Genomic DNA, 19,888 nt, shown 5'->3' with positions numbered 1-19,888 from the left:
AAAATGCTAATATCTTTGCATGTATAAGAAGATTAAAAATTTTCATTGCTTTCATCATTTTATCTTACTTTTCAAGGCTATTTGGTTAGAAAATAAAAACACCTTTGCATAGCTTAAGACAGGGAGATTAATCTAGACACCCACCCTTGTAAATACAAGGGAAATTATCATCTTACTTCTATATATAATACAATTAGTCCACTTTTATATATCATCCCCACCCCAGCAGCCCTGATCACAACGTTATATTAACTTAAACTTGCTTCTGTTCAGTCTTTCTTCTCTTGTTTATACAATAAAATCTATATTTTTTACAACTAAAAAGTACTTGTTTACTTTAATATCTTTAAACACATGTATCAGTCACTGAAATTACTACCCAAACATGTTTAAAATACTCCTGACTATACACAGTACAAAACTGCTTTACTGTATAACATGCAGTTTGTCATGAAATGTTTTTTTACAAATACTATTAAGAACAGAAATTCTTTACTTTCATTTACTTTTTTTTCCATTTAGTGTCCTTATAAAATTAAAGACATAAAGTGGGGTAAATGCTTTAAAGTCCACTCACAAGTTTAACAAAGTCAACAAAAGTACAGTCTTTTCTCAGCCATTTTATATTTGCAAAGTCATATTTCACCAGTGTGATTGGTTCATTATAATTTCACATTATCCACTAATTTTAGTGCTGTTAGTCTTCTTCCTGATCATCTCCATCTTCAAACACTAGTCTCTGGTTCATATCAAGGTACTCCTAATTCTTCTAAACAGTTGCTGTGCTTTTTTTCTCTCTCTCAATCATTTTCATTTGGAACATTGGAAGAGGTTTCACTGTTAAAGTATCTATAAACTTTACTATCAAAAGACTGAGAAGCAGACTCCCCTTCTTCTTGCTGGCTAACTTTTTGTTGAATAAACTTTATTTCCTTCTTAGTCTGTTCAGCATAAAAAAAGCCTTTGATCCTCCAGAAAAAAATACTGAGAGGATAGCTGGATATATCAACTTGAATTTCATACATGCTTGTCTACGTTTTCTAATTGCTGGGATAAATTTGCTTCTCTTCTGCCTGGTGTACAGTGAATAATCATTTTCCTGAAATGGGCTACTGTCTTCAATTTTTAATACTTTGCTTTTCTGCCATTGTTTTGTCAAGATCAACTCTTTCTGCTGCTATGATTTCATATTTGCTAATATAGGGATTGGCTGCTTTCGTGCAGCCAGGTTTTTATCATGTATTTGATGTGGCCCTTTGAATTAACAAAATCTGCTGTGGAATACTAGTCCAGTTTGGTTATTTGAGCTTACATAAAATTAATACATTGTTCCCTCCAGTTTATCTGGTACAGCAGAAAATCTCAGGTTTTCTATGTGCACAGTTTTACTATTTCATCTGAACAACTAGTCAAAGCTTATTCTATTTTTCCAGCCATTCTCTGTATAAGTTGATATATTCTTTCAATATTTCCATTATTTTAATAACCTCTGAGTATATTTCCTTTATTTTTTCCTCTAAATTCCTGGCTGCATTTCTTGAACCAAAGCTGAAGCTTGTATTGTTTTTTGCTGAACAACTGCAGAATCTTTCTTATACAGTGTTTTCTGTTCTCCTTTTATAATTGAGTTTATTTCAGGTTTTCAATTTATTTTCTTTGGTGGCATTAATGGGGAGTGTACATACTAGCCAGTAACTGAGTTTTACCTAAACAAAAAGTTTCTGTGGCACTCTTATCTTAGTTTCTGTTTTCACACTGGGATAGCTGAATTTAAGCTGTTGATCAGTATGCAACCATCTTGAAGTCTCTTCAGAAAGCACATGTTAATGCAAACCATGTTTTGTTAACTTTTTAAGTGAGTTGGAGTAATATTAATAAACTGTCCCTGATTTTATTCCTTTGTCCATCCATTATTCTTGGCTTTGTCCAGAATTATTCAACAAAGAATCTGAGAGGTATGAACTGCAATTTCTCATCAACTTAAGCATTTTTCATGAAAGGAAAAAAGTTATACACTCTTTGCTACTTGTTCCTTTATGTAGGTAATACAATGTATTCTTTGTTTCCATGACTTATCAGTGTTGTTCAGAATTTATGTTGGAGCTTTTCTGCCTGGGCCTTCACTGTGAATGTGCTTTGTCCATCTAGACTTCCTAGTTTACAGAGGAAAATAAACAATGCTGTATAACACAATACAATAGGAATTTCAAGCAAAAAAAAAAAAAAAAGTAGAGTAGAGGTTATGTAATTACCTTTTTGTTTTAGTGTAGTGTGTGATAGCTTGATGGTTTTTGCTAACATTATTATCTCTATCTCTTACCTAGTTCCTGGGCAGTGTTCATTGTTGTTGCTGTGTTTGTTGTTACTATGTCCAAGTAGGCAAAGAAGTGAGGCAGTCTGGCTTCAAAAAGTGCAACTCCTGTGCTCAGAAAATGTCCTTAACTGATGGGCACACTAGTTGTGTCTACTGTTTAGATGCGGTGCACCTCAAAGACTCATGTTCAATATGTCATGGTTTCAGTTCCAAGGTACTGCAGGAATGTAGAAACAAGCTGATGATTATGCGATTGCTTCCATTTGCTGAGACTCTAGAAGGGAACCAGACCTCTTAAAAATCATCCCAGTCATCAAAATTGGGCAAGTTTACTAAAAGAGCTTCTTCTTCAGCTTCTGCTTCTGAGCTATCAAAGGATTCAACTTCAGACCCAAAGGCTTTCGGGCCCGACAAGACAGCTCCTTCAGTTCCACCAGTTTTGTCAGCACTGACTAGGAGTCCTATACGGAGCCGGTCTCCTCAGTCCCCCAGTCATGCATTTTACAGTCTGTAGCTGGCAGTATAAAATCCTTGGTCCCGTCCTCTCGATCATCCAGGAGTCTATTGGATGATGACATGGAGCGGGTGGTCAAGAGGTTGCTTCGGACTCCGGCTCTAGGCAAGATCCTTTTGAGTCCAGCCCAAAAGGAATTGGAACCGACTTCTGCTTCTGTCCTGTCTTCTATTCCTCCTCCAAACCAAGTGGTTTTGGATTCGGAGTGCTTGGATTTGTTTGTTGTGGAACCATTGGGTCCGAGACTTACCCCAGGGTTTTTGGTCCCGACTTCTGCTCCGACCTCTTTGGTACTATCTTCGGTCAAAAGGTCTGGGAGCCGACGCTCCCCCATCAGGTCTGGGGAAGAGAGTCAGATTGGACTCCTGTCTGATCCGAATCTACCTCTCGGGGCATCAGTGCGGGTGAGCTCTGTACCTACATCTGCCTCTGAGCCCACCTCCTTGGTGAAAGAGGAGTTTCCTGACTCTTTGGAGCTGGAGGCTTCCTTGGACCCGGGTCGTGGTCCCTTCGAGGTGAACCTCGACAGCTCCACTCACGGATCCTAGCACTCTTCCCCCAAAAGTACCAGAGTCTGCCTCTCTACCACCCCCCCCAGGCATAGAGAACCAATGCCCCAGGACGCCCCATTGGGTGAGTCCCTCTCTTCCGAAGCCTCCCTAGAGGAACCCTCCAGGGAGTCCCTCGGAAGAGAACATGTAAGAGGAAACATCTAGACTCCCCTGAGGAGTCAGTCACTTCAGATATGGACTTGGATGATTCAGAAGGGTCTCCACCGTCACCCTCTGAGGATGTTTCCTTCTCAAACATCCTAGACATCCTGAAGCAGAGAGGTGGCTGGAAGACCCTCACCCCTTCTGAAGATGAGTCTGTATACCTGGAGGCATTTCGTTTTCGACCCTTCACCTCTTGGGTGTCTCCACCTTTCGACCAGCTCCTCGACATTATTAGTCTAAAGGCATGAGGTTCTCCAGAATCCATGGAACCTGTTTCGAGGAGGCCCAACAAATTTATAATGGCTCCGTCAGACAAAGACTTTTTAGCCAAAGGTGTCCCAGTAGATGCTATGATGGTCGCGGCGGCCACCAAACTGGAGTTAGCTGAGACTAGTCTGCCGAATAAGGAGTTTCGAACGATGGACAGGTATGGGAAGTGGACTTTTTCGTCGGCGGCCTTTATACTTAGATCACTGAATTATTTGACCCATTTTACCAGACTTCAGAGGGATCTCCTAAAGGAGCTAGAAGATACCCTGCAAGGTTCCACAGCTGGAGGGGTTCCAGACAAGGTGACCACCCAGCTTGCTACCTTAAATTCAGTAGGCAACTCCTCTATGCAGCTCATTTCTTATGCAGCTGATGGTGCGAGTAGGGCAGCTGGTACAGGAGACATTCCTGGATGTGCCTTTGCAAGTTTGCTGAGCCCTTCAAGTCTTCCTTCACTAACACCCCTTTTGACGGCTCGTCTTTGTTGGGACTAAGGTTATGTGATGAATCTTCCCCTAGAGGCAGAAGGGTAAATAACAATGGAAGACGCGGACCTCATGGCAGATGGAGGCTGCAAAACCCGGGTGGCAGAGATACATTCTCTGGCAGACTCTTCGAGCGCTCCTGCAAGGAGGCCTGCCAGTCCACCTCTGGAGGCAGTCAGGGGCAGACTATCACTGTACCAAAAACCCTGGCTAAATATCACTCAAGACAAATGGGTGCAGTCAGTAATATTCTGGAGATACAGCATACCCTTCTCCACCCCACCCCCTAAAACAAGATCAGTCCCAAACATTCCACCCTGTCAAAGGGAGCAAGCAACTCTAGAGATACAAAAGTTGCTGAGAGTTATCCAAGAAGCCCCCCACAGACCAAACTAGATTTGGAACTTACTCAAGGTTCTTTTTAGTTCCAAAAAAAATAGGGGACTAGAGACCCATCTTGGATCTCAGCAGACTGAACAAGTATGTAAAGAAATCAAAGTTCCGGATGGTGACACTGCAGTGTATACTTCCCTTTCTGGGAAAAGACAATTGGATTTGCTCAATTGATCTTCAGGATGCATACTACCATATAAAATGGACAGGTGATCCAGGAGACATCTACACTTCCAGTTGGGAGCCAGTCATTACCAATTCCGAGCTTCGCCCTGTGGTCTCACTACAGCCCCCAGGGTGTTTACCAAATGCAAGGAGGTAGTCATGGCTCACTTGAGGCGTCTAAGATTCCGGGTGTTTCCATACTTACATGACTGGCTCCTGAACGCCACCACCAAGCATCTACTAACCAAGGCAAGCGATACTACTGCTCACCTTTGCTCTGAACTGGGCATTACCATAAATTTTAAAAAAATCTGCCTTGTTGCCATTACAGCATATTACATTTATAGGAGCAGACTTAAACACAGTAGACATGGTAGCAAAATTGCCTCACAACAGGGTATAGACACTGCATCATCAAGTGTCTATCTTGCTCTCAAAAAAGACAGTACAGGCAAGATTGGTTCTAAAGGTATTGGACACTATGGCAGTTGCCATAACACTAATACCTCTGGCATGTCTTCATATGAGGGTCCTTTAGTGGCTCCTCTTCGTTCAGTGGTCCATGCAGGAGTTACCCATGTCCCACAAGATATTCATTACAGACTCCTGCAAAAAAAAACTACATTGGTGGCTTCATTCCACACACATAACTCTGGGCAGGCTGTTCACTCTCCCCCAACCAGTAGACACATTGAACACGGACTCTTCCCAGATAGGGTTGGGAGGGGCATTATCTGGGGAAGACCTCCAAGGAACCTGGCAGGAGCATGAGTATCACTTGCACATCAATGTCCTAGAGATGAGGGCAGTGCTTCTGGCATTGCAGGCATTCTAGGACTGTCTTCCACTGGGCATGATTGCAATACAGACAGACAACATGTCAGTGGTGTGGTATATCAACAAAGAAGGCGAAACCAGATCCTACCTCCTGTGTCGAGAGGCTCAAAGAGTATTGCAGTGGGCAGTCTCTTCTCAATGCTTTCTGATTGCAGAGCATATTCTGAGGAAATCCAACGTGATAGCGGACAAATTGATCAGAGCAATTCTAATGCGTCACGAGTGGTCCCTAAAACAGGAAATTGCAAACCAGATTTTTCGCAAGTGGGGCCAGCCTTGCTGCTACCTTGCCCTAATTCCCCCACCGGGGGAGTCACCAAGAGATACACTTATTCACGATTGGCCCCCGGGACTCCTTTATGTCTTTCCCCCATTCCCTTTAATCCCCAAAGTTTTACAGAAAGCGAAAGCATTGAGTTGCAGGTTAATACTCCTAGCTCCATACTGGCCTTGTCAGATCTGGTTTCCTTTCCTATGGCCCCTCTCTGGGAAGAGTCGAGGATTCTGGACCCAGTACCAGATCTTCTGACTCATCAGTCAGGGATGCGCCGTTTCTCTATCCAGACCCTCAAACTGACAGCTTGGCCGCTCCACTTCCAAACTTAGCCAGGCTTCCAGACTTATCCCCTGCAGTGAGACATATTCTAGTTTCAACTCATAAGACAACAACTAGAAAGCTTTATCCTAGCAAATGCAAAAGATTTTTTTGTTGAGCTTCCAAGAATCACATAGATCCCTTCATAGTCCCCCTGTAAGTATTGGAGTTCTTGGCAGAAATGTTTAATGTTGGGGCAGCAGCAGCTACCATACGAGTACAATTAGCCGCCATATCTAACTACCACATAGGAGACATGGGATCAAAACTAATGTCTCACAGATTGTGCAAAGCCTTCCTGAGAGGTACATTTTTACTAAGGCCTCCAATAAGAGAACTACCACCTCCTTGGAACCTTAATTTGGTACTGACTACTCTGATTCTACCACCATACGAACCAGCTTCCTCTTGCCAACTAAAATTTCTAACCTGATAAACAGCCTTTCTGGTTGCCATTACTTCGGCTAAGAGGGTTTTGGAACTTCAAGCTCTATCCATATGCCCTCTCTACTTAGTTTTTCACGACGACAGTCTCTCTCTTAGAACAAATCCTTCATTTCTTCACAGAGTATATTCTGAAACCAATTTAATTCAATCCATCGACCTGTCTGTTTTCTTTCCAAACTATGGCAACAAGGCAGAATATTCCCTACACCAGTTTGGATGTACACAGACAGTTACGCTTCTATTTGCATAGAACAAAGGAAATTAGAAAGTCTAACCAGTTATTCATTTCCTTCCCAGATAACAGGAAAGGTGCACCAATATCAAAAATTACCTTGTCAAAATGGCTTACTGACACTATTACCCATGCATGTAATTCTCATCATAGACAACTGCCAGGAAAGAGGCCACTCAACAAGAGCTATATCAACTTCGACTGCCTTTCAGGCCAGATTACCTATGGACGCAATCTGTGCTGCAGCCACATGGGTCAAACCCCATACCTTTATCACTCATTACAAAGTAGACGCGGCCTCTCTGAACAGGGCTTCATTTGGTTCCACTGTTCTGAAGAGTTTATTCCCTTGAGCCACCCAAGAAAGAAGGTACTAGGGGTGCTGTCCTAACCAGCACGAATGAAGGCGAGATGGGACAACATAACATTAAGAAGTTATGTACTCACCATAATGTTCCATGTTTGTTGTCCATAATCTCGCATTCATTCTTGCACCCCACCCTCCTTCCCCCAATGTTCGCTCCTGGAGGATCGAGAGGAAATTGTTACAGGTTGCAAAGTGTGTTCTCTGCTTCCCTTCTGCCTCTTCAGGCATAGGCTAATAACTATTACCTTTGGGGTTTTTGGTATATAAAATTCAGATGTGTTATTATTTGCAAACAAGATCCGAGTTTTCTTCCCTAAGCATGATGGGGATAAGGGTGTAGCCTTGAGCCCAGTGGAAGCTCTCGAGCTTTAGTATTGGGCCGAGTTGGAACCAATGCTCAGTTCTGAACCCAACCAGCAAGAATGAAGGCGAGATTATGAACAACAAACAAAGAACGTTATGGTGAGTACATAACTTCTTATATTTAGTAATCATTTACTATAAACATGTGTGCATTTGATGTTTTGGAGTCTACTTACTCTTCCATAGGATTATATTTCATCTGACTTTGATGTGTTATTTATTTTAAATACTGACAAGCTGTTTAAAGACCAAGTTATATGGATGTATTTCAAAATATACACATTTTCTCTAATTTTGTATATTAATTCCCAACATTTCTTGGTAACTATACTGTATAATTGATTAAGATTTAATTATTCTTGTCACAACTGTAGAGTACAATCCTTAAAATTTTATTTTGATAAATATATTTTAGGTATGTGTTTGGTTTACCAAGTCATCTTTATGCTGACAGAGACAGCAAATGTATTTTTAAGTGATGTACAAACTGTATAGTAACATATTTCTTGTTAAAGCACTATAACAACACAGTGATTTGTTATTAAAGGTGATACTACTTCAAAGAAGAATGAATATGAGACTCCATCTTGCTCACTAGCTGTCTTAAACATGTCTTATTGTCACTGTATATTTTTCTGCATTATATTTGTATTTTAGGAATACTGACCGAATTTCCCATTCTGAGGTCATAAGTAAAATGGATACAGTGCTGATGGCTTCATATTTACAGATAAGCATCTGCATTTGAGGATTGTTTACTATCTCCATATGTCATTGTTGGCTACTTTATCTGTATCTTTTATTGCCTGATCTGAAATTAATGCTATTGTTTTAACTGTTAAATCTCAGATAAACAAAAATGGTCAAAGCCTGGGCTTCCCGAGTATCATAATGCATTCCTATTGTGTTGTCATAATACCGTAGATGGATACATGATGTCTACCGAGTGTATGTTTGGAAGATCTATAAAGGACAAGAAAAAGGAAGACTAGAAAAATCTGGGAAATATTAATAAATTAACTGTAGTGAGCTAAGCACTCTCTGTCCACTTTTAAAAAGGAAAAAAAAAAATAATCTGAAATATGTTTAACCAGATACATTACTGGTATGCAGAATACATCTTGCCATAAAATGCTTTCCAGAAGTCAGGACATTGTGTGTTTAAGGTCCCGTTTACACAGACTGTAGCATTAGGTTACCAAAATCATGAATTCAAAGGTAGCGGCTGAGTGTCAGTAACAGAAAGTGTGTGTTTGTTTTATTGTAACTGAACTATAAGCATGTTGAACAATCTGTTGGTTGTTTTTGTAAGATTTCATGGGATAAAGTGAATTCATTTTCCCTGCCAGAACAAACAAGACAAAGTAACAAACCTGATACAGTTCAGGACTCTGAAAAGCCAGCCAGTGGAGGGAAAATAACATCAAGGCAGTTCTCTACCAGTGCAGCTGAGGAAGTGAGCGAGCGTGAGCGCAGGAAGTCACAGCCAAGACCTGGTTAGAAATGTCACCCTTCATCTTTCATTTATTGATTGCTTTAAAACTGGCACTAACAAAAGTACAGCCTTGTATATAACACATTAAGTTTGTATTTGATTGGTAATATAAGCAAGCAATAAAGCCTGTAACTAATGCCCACCTAAGGGTGTTATGAGGCCTGACTTGGACAGGCATTAACATTAACATACACCCTTGAGGGCATTATTGCACTTAGAGGATGGGCTTTCTGTAAAATTGTTGTGTTTTACTTATTTAAGTACTATTTTTGTTGTAAGATAATTCTTCTGCCTGATATTTCAAACTTGCTGTAGTATATGTTAACACATACATACACACGCACATACCTTTTTCTGTTTATGTATTTACACTTGCTAAACAGCAAAAGCACTGCTTAACGAGTGTGAAGTAACTGCTCTATAGGTCTCATTTTCACTCACATGCATGCATATACTTACACACAGACATAAAGACACACGCATACTTTTTCTTTTCATTTTCTTTCTTTTTTTCTTACATTTTGCACTCACTAAACAACAGAAACGCTGGTTAGCAAGAGTGAAATAATGGCGGCTTTTCTGTTCAAGCTCCACAGCGGATTGATATGCTGCCGTGAAGCAGCAGACTCGTTTTTCAGTGAGTATTGCTTGTATATTAGTACCCTGCTGGAGAACATTCATTCTCCAGTCAGGATCCAGTCTACTGATCGCCCATTCTCTAACAAAAATTAGAACATTATGTGCTTAAGGCCAGCCATATATAAATGTATGCTGTGGCTTTCCCATATCTTTGCCATGATATAAACTATAAAACTGATCTAGATACATTTATATTTCCATTATCTCAAATCACATTATAGTCTAGTCTTTTTGCTGTAATCACTTTGATTTACTGACATTTTTAGTCAATATTCATCTTTTTCTTTGTTCAAAAATTCCCAGTGCATTTAAAATTGTAGTGTCACAGTGGCATTCAACCCATTACCATACCGTATAATGTAATATCTTTTGCTGCCAGCTTCACCTGTCACCAGTAAGATTGTGTCAGCCTGGCACTGCCTTTCTCAGGCTACTTTAGTCCCTCCCCTTTCCCATTATGCTGAGCATGTCAGGACCCCTTTCTAGATCACTTTAGCACACTTGAAAGTCATCTTGTGTTAGAGAACAGCGCCGGGCTACCAGTAATAACTGTGCTGTTTTTGGCAGTGCTTTTCATTTTTCAGCTTCAGGTTGTTCAGGTTGTAAGTGACTAGAATTATAATCGTCTTTTAGATCAGTTTGTACTTTTTTGTTTATTTGTAGTTAATTTTCACTGGTCCCATCCAACTCTCTGTTTAAGCACCATTTGTGCTTCATTTTCTATTGTTTTTCTGTGTGTAGGATAGGATTTTGTCACTTTAACAGGATGGATAGTGCAGCAGAAGTCTCAGTCCTTAAGAAATTGTGAGGGGACAAAATTCCACCCATAGGAAATACTTTAATTGTGAGAAGTGCTTCACTGAGGAGTATTTCTGTGAAGAGTGTCAGATTTGTGCAGCTTTCATACTATTCAACTTGGAGACAGGCTACCCCTGCTGCCGAGTTCCTTCTGTGATTTGCACTTCCACCTCCAAGGTCATTTCTTTGAACAAGTTAAGAGGACGTGAGATTACTTGCAGGCTGTTAAAAAGTTGAAATATACTGATGTATCTGTATCACCTAAATCTGTTGTGGTTTTGGTAGAACCTTCTCCACTCAAGTCTAGGACTGCTGAAGGGGATAGCTCCATTAAAAAAATCCCACCATGCTGAATGTGCATCTTACTTTATATCCAAGCCTATTCTCCATATCACTGTGCCCCTTGTCATTCATAACCTTTAGGTCCCACAGATTCCGGCCTGTCCACTTGAACTGTAAAGGGATATGGCAGACATTTTTCAATGTTCAGGAGAAATGGTGTTTGTGTCTTCTCTTGCTAACATCAGGGACTTGAGAGCACCTGTTGTTCTGCCTGCCTTCTTTGATCTGAATCTTGATCTTCCCACACTGGATTGCTTCAAGCTCCATTTCAGGTCATCAGTGGACCAGCCAGTGACAGTGTTGATGGCCTACTTTGGGTCAAACTGTCAACCTCGATGGCTTCACCATCAACCTTGCCATCTGCATTGATGTTTCCAACTTCAGCTTCTTCAAAGCCGTTACTCATGTCTACCTTGGGAGTAAATCTGCCAGGTTTGTACTCCACACCATCCTTGCTGGGACAGAGAATTCCATCCCTGGAGTCAGCCTTCCAACTAACTGATATCTGCCTCAACCTCAGGACACAGAGATGAAGTGTCACACTCAAAGCTGTAGTCGGTCTTCTGGACTTCAGTCATTGACAAGTGTCAGTTTCTCATTGTCACTGTTCTTGCTATTAGGTTTGGGACTGTTGCTTGGCTTCATTTTGATGGGACAGGCATCATTGCATAAGCTTCCCCTTAGAAGAATTCAAGTTATGGCCTTAGGCCTATGGCCTCCTTTATCTGTTGTTTGTGCCATCTCTTCCCCCCCTGCATTCTTCGCCATGGCTTTGAAATGAGTGTGGGGGGGGGGTCTCAGCAGGCTGTAGTATTGTTTTCCATTTCTCATTTTTCCCTCCTTGTCTTCCTGTCCACAAGCCTGGGAGTAAGGAGTACTGCAAGAACTAATTCTTAAAATCCACTCTTGAGTTACCTTCCTTAGATGTGGATGATAACCAGATGGCAGACTGACCCACACTTCCATTTGATGGCCCTAAACTTGGTGAAATATTGGAGTCGGGCAAAAGTTAAAATGCTTCATGACACCTACTCTGAGCCAGAAAGCATCCTTGTTGAGGCCTTTTCTTCTCATAGGTTATTATCTTTAACAGCACCTCCAGCTGATGAGATAGTTCAGCTGATCAATCAGTGTGAAGAAGAACTGAGATGTAGTTGCACCTGTCCTGACAATTCCAGATAAAATCCTCCAGTCCCCCAAGAATTGTCCTAGCTGGTCACAGATCCCAATGGTAGACTCTCTACTTGTTTAGTGTACTCTTAAAAATGGCACTGAAACTCAGGCCAAAACTGTCCACTCCTCTAAGTAAGCATCTCATCTGATGGGACAGATGGGTGCATTTGTTCTACACTTTTTCTTTATGAGTCTCAACTACATGGTGAATATATTCAGCTTGGAAGGGAGCTAATGAAACTGATAATATTCTTGAAGGGTTTCCAGACTGTGACCTCACAATCAAATTGCAGTCCCAGGGTGAAGTTTTTGCATCTAGTTCTTTTTGTTACCAGAAAAAGATAAAGGACCTCAGGACTACCCATAGACTGAGCAGTCTAAGTCTGTACATAATCAGAGTGGTTTCACATGGTTATATTGCACTGCATACTCACCTGTCAATTCCAAATAGGGGCTTGTTATTTCCAGTTCTGGTCTCTGCCATTTGGTCTCAGTACAGCCCACAGGGTGTTCACCAAATGCATGTCAGTGGTGGCATTGCCTATGGATTTTTCAGCCCTTGGGAATATGATTGAACCTTACAAAATCTCAGTTGACACCCACATAGTCTTTTGCCTTCATAGGATGCATTCTGGATACTGACTTACTGATCCTTTCTTCCATCATGCAAGGCACTGGCTATCGAATCCACAGTCCTAATAATTTAAAGCAACTCTGTTCCAGCAGCTGTCTGTCTTTGAGTTGTGGGCTTCATGGCATTCATTTTTTCAGAGTATTCATACCAGGTTCCAAACTTCCACATGAGAGCTCTTCAGACAACACTCAGAGTTATATGGGACTAGCTTCCAGATCATTGCTTGCTTATATCGCCTTATCCAGAACTCAAGCTTGGTGGACTCGCAAGCTCAATCTGTATGTGGGCAAACCCTTCAAAGGCTCCTTTCTTGTGGTGGCTGTGACCATAGATCTCTCTGCTGTAGGATGGGGATGCATTATTTGAAGCAGACAGTCTAAGGCATATGGTCAAGTGACAAAGCCAATCTGCAGCAACATTTTGAAAATGAGTGGCATCCTTCTCACTTTGCAAGTATTCCAGGAATGCTTTGCACTCGTGTGATTACCATCCACTCTGACAACATGGCTTTGGCTTGGTACTTAAATAAGCAGGGCAATACACATTCTTGTCCCCTTTGTTGAGAGGAAGTGAATGTATGAGACTGGCCTTCTCTCTGAGCCACCTTTTTGAGGCCTGTGATATCGTGGAACAAATCAGTTAACTTTTGTACCAGCTCAGCTGATGCCCTACAAGTGGTTTCTCACTTACTCAGTAGTACAGAGCCTGTCCTGTTATTGAAAGGAGTTCTTCTTTGACGTGTTTTCATCCCTGACCAACTACAAATGCAGCAAATTCTTCTCCTTATTCCTCTGTCAGGACTCCCTAGGGATGAAATCATCCAGGCGTGGTCCCTAGGCCTCATTTTTGCCATCACTTCCAAGTTCTTGGAGAAAGCTGAGTTTTGTCAGGTGACAGTGATCAGTATTGTGACGCCCTTGCACTGGCCGAATAATCAAGGAGCCTCAATCTTCACCACTGACAACAGCTATGGGATGTACACACGGGGAGGATAAATACACACACAGTAAAGTGCAATTTCCCTTAAGAGCACACAGAGATCATAGTCAGTCTGGGGCTGGCTTCTCCCTCTTTCTCCAGATCCCCAATAAAACTCCCAACTGGCACACCTGAAGGGTTTAAGATCTCAGCTGAGAGGACAAGCCAAGACCTCCAGCATCCTCTCTGTCCAACCAGTGCTTCATGTCCCTGCCCAAGTAGCTGGCACACACACGTTTTGAGATCTGATTTGTATACAAACACACACACACCTGAGGAAGGCTGGCACAGGTTTACTAGCTATGCTCACTTTCTGCCCAGATTATAAGGTACTTTCCACTGCCACCAACCCCTACTTATCAGCTACTATAAGGCCCTTAAAGGGTGTCCAATCCTACTGTGCAATGTTACTATTCCCAAATGGTAGTTTGACCAAGACTTGCAAGGCTATTTAGGTGTGGTCTGTACAGTGTCACCAAATACATATGCAAGTACCCTAAGAGCTTAAATATGTCTCACAAATATCAGCCACAAAGATAGGTTTAAATATATTTAATAATAAATAATAAAATAACAAGACAACACTCAGTAGATCAACACAGTAACTTCAGAGTTCAAAATTGCAGGAAATATTTTAAAACAACATTGCAGGACAGTCTCAGTTAATACAGAAAACATCTAAACTAATATTTACTATATTTCTATCTATATCTAAAAGAGATGGTATGCCCTAAATCGTACTTACAGCAAGGCAAGTGCAGATGATAATGAGTGGATGTTTCCAGGTCAAAGACAAAATACAAAATGCACAGTCTCTATCTGAGAGAATAGTTAAATTAATATCAAATTACTGCTGGGTTAGCTTGGATGACATCTCTTTTTGTCACCTGACTTCATTTCCCAGACTAAACAGAAACTAACAGAATTTAACATCTTGTTGTTAAAAATACATATCTCTCAGATGTTTGCAGATTTATTTATTTATTTTACATTTGTTGACCGGAAATGTTTGACTGAGCTGAAGCCCTTTTTCAGCAGAGGCCCGGGGAGAAAAGCTCCAGTAAATACATATAACATTTAGTCATTATTACAGATATTATACAAGTGGAATAAGGCAATCAGCTAGCAGACCACAAGAGCTTTTTCGAGAGTATACAGATTACATTTCGTATTTATACAAATATTACATAAATAGAAAAATGTTATAAACAGATAATTACAGCCACAGCATTTTTAAAAGTAGTAGTTAGCATAAAAAGCAACATAGGAGTAAAATGATTTTTTTTTTTTTTGCAATTTAATCTAACAGGATACAGAAAAAGTATGAGAGAGAGGAATACATTGATTAGCAGAGTGAAGTAGGGTCTTGGAAGTCGTAAAACAATAAAACACAACCACAGATAAAGGAGGTAGTGTACCAGATAGACTAATAGCCACAAGAAAACCACACAATAGTACACTAAAGTCCGTTCTCGAATACAGAAACAGCCACACAAACCCGAAGGACGCTCACTTTATTGACCACACTAACGCTCAAAATATGCACTGCGTTTTCGTCTTAAGCATATCAAGACTTCATCAGATTTATAAATTTACAAGCAAACAATACTTCTTATATACTCCTCCTTCTTAAAAATTAACCAGTAAAAACTTTATTAACATTAAAAAAATTTCTGTATAATTTAAATCAAGTAACAAGAAATAACCTTGTGTGCTGTACAATGTGTTCTAAAAATACATATAAATACATCATGTAAAATATTATATCATAATAGTTAATCGTTTAAAAATAAGAAAGTGTATGTAAAAATGTATATATATATATATATGTGTTATTAAAAGTATTTCCCTCCATTCCCATCTAGTGGCCAAATTGAAAATTACAATTTGTCTGCCCTAAGCTTCAAAACTGGGGCCAGGGATATATAGTCATTTAAACCTACACCTTTGTTTGCTTCCAATTTTAATTGCCAAAACAATTCCCGAAACTCTATGGTGGTCTCCCATGGTCCTCCACATGGGTCCACATCCACTTTCTCTCTAACATAGAAACCGTACTTAGCTGATGGACAGGAGTTAAGGTGCCTATGTAGGGCATTAGTCTCATCCATTTTTCTAATATCGTTCATGTGTTCATAAATGCATCTTTTCAACTTTCTTGTAGTTTTTCCTATGTAGAATGTCCCACAGGTGTTACATATAGCAATGTAAACCACTCCTATGGTGTCACAGTGATATAGCCATTTGTTCTAAGTACTTATCCCTCTTTGGGTTAAAGCCACTGATTCCCCCTGGAGGACATAAACACATTGCGAGCAACTGCCACATTTGTATGTCCCTGTTTTCTTTCTGTTCTGTCTTTTCTTTCTGGTCTCCAATATTTCTTTGATATTCCTACCTTTTCTGTAAGTGAATTTTATGGGATCTACAAATATTTTTCTTAAATGTGAAAAATTACTGAATTTGTTCCAGTTATTAGTGACTACTTTCTTAATTGTTATTGTTTCCTTACTGTAATTAAGTACAAAGTTACTATTCCAATTAACAGTGTCCTGTACTACTTTTGTCCCCATCCATCAACCTATGTGTTCCCGGCTTCCCTAGAACAGGGGCAAATTTCCTGTTTCTTTCTTCCTTCACCTCAGCCATTATTTCTTCAATAAGAGCTAGGGGGTATTCCCTTTCCATAAACATATGTTTTCATTTTTGGCTTTCAGTTTCAAAATCGCCATTGTCTGATGTCATTCTACAACTTTTAATTAGTTGCCCCCTCAAAATACCCCTCTTTTGCATAAATGGGTGGGCACTCGTGTAAAATAGATAGGAATTGGAAAAAGTACTCTTTCTAAAAACATTAGATTTAAAGTTCCTTAACTCAGTTACTTTTTCTAACATCACATCTAAATACTCTAGTTTCTCTACAGAGACTGTGTGGGTGAACTTTAGAAATTCTGTACTGCCATTAATGTAACATATAAAATCATGTAATTTTTCCTTAGGACCTGACCAAAAAATACACATATCATCCAGGTACCTGCGATAATAGTTCCAATATTTGAAGTGCATAGAATGTGTTATAAATTTATTTTCCCAAGTGGATAATACTAAATTAGCATACATGGGAGCACATTTTAAACCTAGTAATTACTTCTCTTTTAAGACAATACAAAAACTTCTAGCTCTAGACATTGTGTCTGCTACACTGAAACTGAGAGAAAACTTTTATAGCACAATCGTAAAGCAGTCTAATTTCAACTTATTTTCTGTTCTAAGTCAGCAGGGCATGCTGTGGTTACATTTTAGCTCAGTACATAACATACAGTTCTATATAAATCATATCAATGTTCACAAATGACACAGAATTATTTACAAAATTCCAGATAGTTGGGCTGGCAATATTTCCCCTATATCACAAATATAGCCCCTTTTTGTTCTGACAAGTGTAATTCCCCCTTCTCTGGCTTCTTCTCTTGGACAGGCCCCCCCAGGCTGAAACCTTCTACAAACTTGTTCTCTCATTCAACCAGGAAGCATCAGTCAGAACTTCACTCTGTCAGCCTACGTCCATATTTTTTTTCCTGGAGTGTTTATCACAAATGTTTGACTCTGGCCTCAGTTGTTATTCTTTTAAGGTCCAACTGATAGCCATGTCAGATTCCCACCATTACGCTGATTCTGTCTGTGTAGCTTCCTTCAAAGTTTGCACATCCTTTCTGAGTGGACATCATGCTGCTTCACCCTCTGCTCAGGTCTCTGGTTCCCCTTTGGTACCTGTATTTCATCATGAAGAAGTTTATTGGTCCTCTGCCTAAACCTGCTCCTTCTGCCAAGTTAAATCTTCTGTGATAGAATTATTTTCTTAGCAGCTGTTACCTCAATTAGAAAGATTTTTGAGCTTCCATGTCTTGTGTAGCAAACCTATGTATGTCATATTCCACAAAGATAGTGTGTCCATGAAATTAGATCCTTCCTTTATGCCAAATGTGGCCAGGGAGTCTAATATTATTCTGCCTGTTGCCATTCCAGTCTATTTTTCCTAATTATGCTAACCATGGGAAATATCTACTTCATTCCATGAATTTGCAAGACAACTCGGATTTTATGAGGATAAAATTAAATCAATAAGGAAGGACCCACAATTTTTATATAGTTTTTCTTCAAAAACATTTGTTTCAATGTTTTCAAGATTGTATTTCAATTTGTATAAAAGTGTTATTAGATATATGGCAAGTGTTTACCAGATCCTACAAATGCCCATTGCAGTAGAGCAGTGGCTGCTTAACAAGCATTCTTCAGTAATGCTTTTGTGGATGACATTTGTGTAGCTGCCATGTGGAAAGTAATTATAGGTTTAATGTGATTTCCGGATGTAGGTCTTCCTTCAGGGCCTCCTTCATTTGGGGCATTCTTTCGTGACAGCCACCACTGGGGCTTGAACTTGGGACTCAGTTCTGTTGATGACAGAGATGACAATCCCAATGACCGATATGAAAGCTACATACTTACCATAACAATAGATTAGCATTAGCATTTTCATGTGTGTCATCATCCCCACCCTCCTTCCCTGACCTAGCGCCTCTGAGGGGGTGCATGAATAGAGATAGGTGCATTTTAGCTCAGCTATTTGCAGGCTTTCAAAGATATGGGCAGGGTGTTCTGACATGCTCAGCATTATGGAAAAAAGGGAAGAAATTAAGTATCCTAAGAATGTTTTAGATGCCGTGCTAAGTCCAGCTGGTGTCAGTCCTACTAATCACAGAAATGAAACTGCCCACACAGATCTATCTTTAGAGTAAGCATGTGACTTTGGTATCACACCTACTCTGATTCCCTAGTTTATACCATCCAGCGAGAGACATTTGGGAGAGCAGTGCAATTTGGCTGGTGCCATGGGAACACCAAAAATAAGTGATTTGTCCTCTGTACCTGTGTATGTATAAATACATGTGAAGGGGATGTTATTTGTGCCAAGCTTTGCTGTAACATTGTCAATAATTAAGCTGTAACTGGAAAAAGACAGTGGTCTTTTCTATGAATCCTTCAAGTACTGATTAGATACCCAGCTTTTCCCCTCAAAAGAAAGCATATTTTGCTTTGTAGTACTATGGCTGTTCCCACCGAATCTGGCCTTCCACCACTCTGCTATCCAGAATGAAGGCTGCTGACACTACAGTTGGAAAGCCAGCCATTGCACTGTCATGATTTATTTTTTTAATAATCCCCTCCTCATTGGACTTTATTTGTTGGGACCCTGCTCATTCATTTCCTTACAGTGGAGCGCTGTAATTGGGGAGGTGGATCCTGCCCCATCATATTGTGGAGGCTAGGGGTATATGAACTCTCCATTTTCACTTAAAGCGGGTACTAACTAGCTCCAACCATTGGTCAATCTGACTTCCTATCAGATATGCAAAACCCGCAACTGCATGTCCTGATATTTGGAAATAAAAACTAAGATTTGGGGACAAAACAAATTGCAAAACACACTCAAAGTGTTCAGCAGGAGGACAAAAGCTCCCCTGCATAGGGACTGCACCTCTAAACTTCTGCTACTACTTAAATAAATAACTCTGATTGCAATGCCTTGGAGAAAGTGGAATGCTTAGAAAACACATTCTTGGGTTTAGTGTATACCCCCCCATCTGCCTTTTCAATTATGAAGTTCACAGGATTGCAATTAGTCATCACACTAAAAACAGTCACTCGGTCAGCTTATACTTCCACATTGATCAGTAGTTCACTTAGGAGGCCTGCTGTCCTCTGTGTTTGAATTGTTGCTGCACTTCCATTGGTCTCTGTCAGGGACTGCATCACACAGTCTGCCAGTACTCTGTCCCTCTCTCCCTTGGCTACCATTCTAGCACCCCGACTATTTCCCCGAGTTAGTATTAGTAGCACAGCAAGTGGATACCCTGCTTGTGCAATAAGGTGGTAGTCATTTGGTTTTGGCTTTTGCATTCAAGTTGTGAAAGATATCAGAGGAATTAAGTGCATTAGCATTCCCCTTTCTATAAAGTGATCTTTTATTTTGCTTATTCCTGAAGTATGACAGTCATAGTGAATACAGTGTTTTAAAAGTATTACCATTTTTCTACTACTGTATGTTGTAAACATTGCAAAGTATCATTCTA

The 19,888-nt window shown here is 40.2% G+C and overlaps 1 protein-coding gene across 5 annotated transcripts in view; it reads left to right on the top strand.

Annotated features, from left to right (window-relative positions):
• The window catches only part of CARMIL1 (capping protein regulator and myosin 1 linker 1), a 4,434,936-nt gene that overhangs the window by 4,312,937 nt on the left and 102,111 nt on the right, over positions 1-19,888 (top strand). For 4 of the 5 annotated variants that reach the window (XM_044067074.1, XM_044067073.1, XM_044067076.1 and 1 more), the window contains one exon: positions 9,048-9,194. The exons of the other annotated variant lie outside the window; for it this stretch is intronic. In XM_044067074.1, coding sequence (XP_043923009.1) covers positions 9,048-9,194 — 147 coding nt within the window. The remainder of the gene's footprint in view (positions 1-9,047; positions 9,195-19,888) is intronic. 5 annotated transcript variants of the gene reach the window in all.

This window comes from Protopterus annectens, chromosome 3.part1 (assembly GCF_019279795.1).
Source record: "Protopterus annectens isolate FY-2018-M chromosome 3.part1, PAN1.0, whole genome shotgun sequence".
NCBI classification, from domain to species: Eukaryota; Metazoa; Chordata; order Ceratodontiformes; family Protopteridae; genus Protopterus; species Protopterus annectens.
Note: the sequence above shows the minus strand (reverse complement) of the source record. Positions and strands in the feature narration are given on the sequence as shown.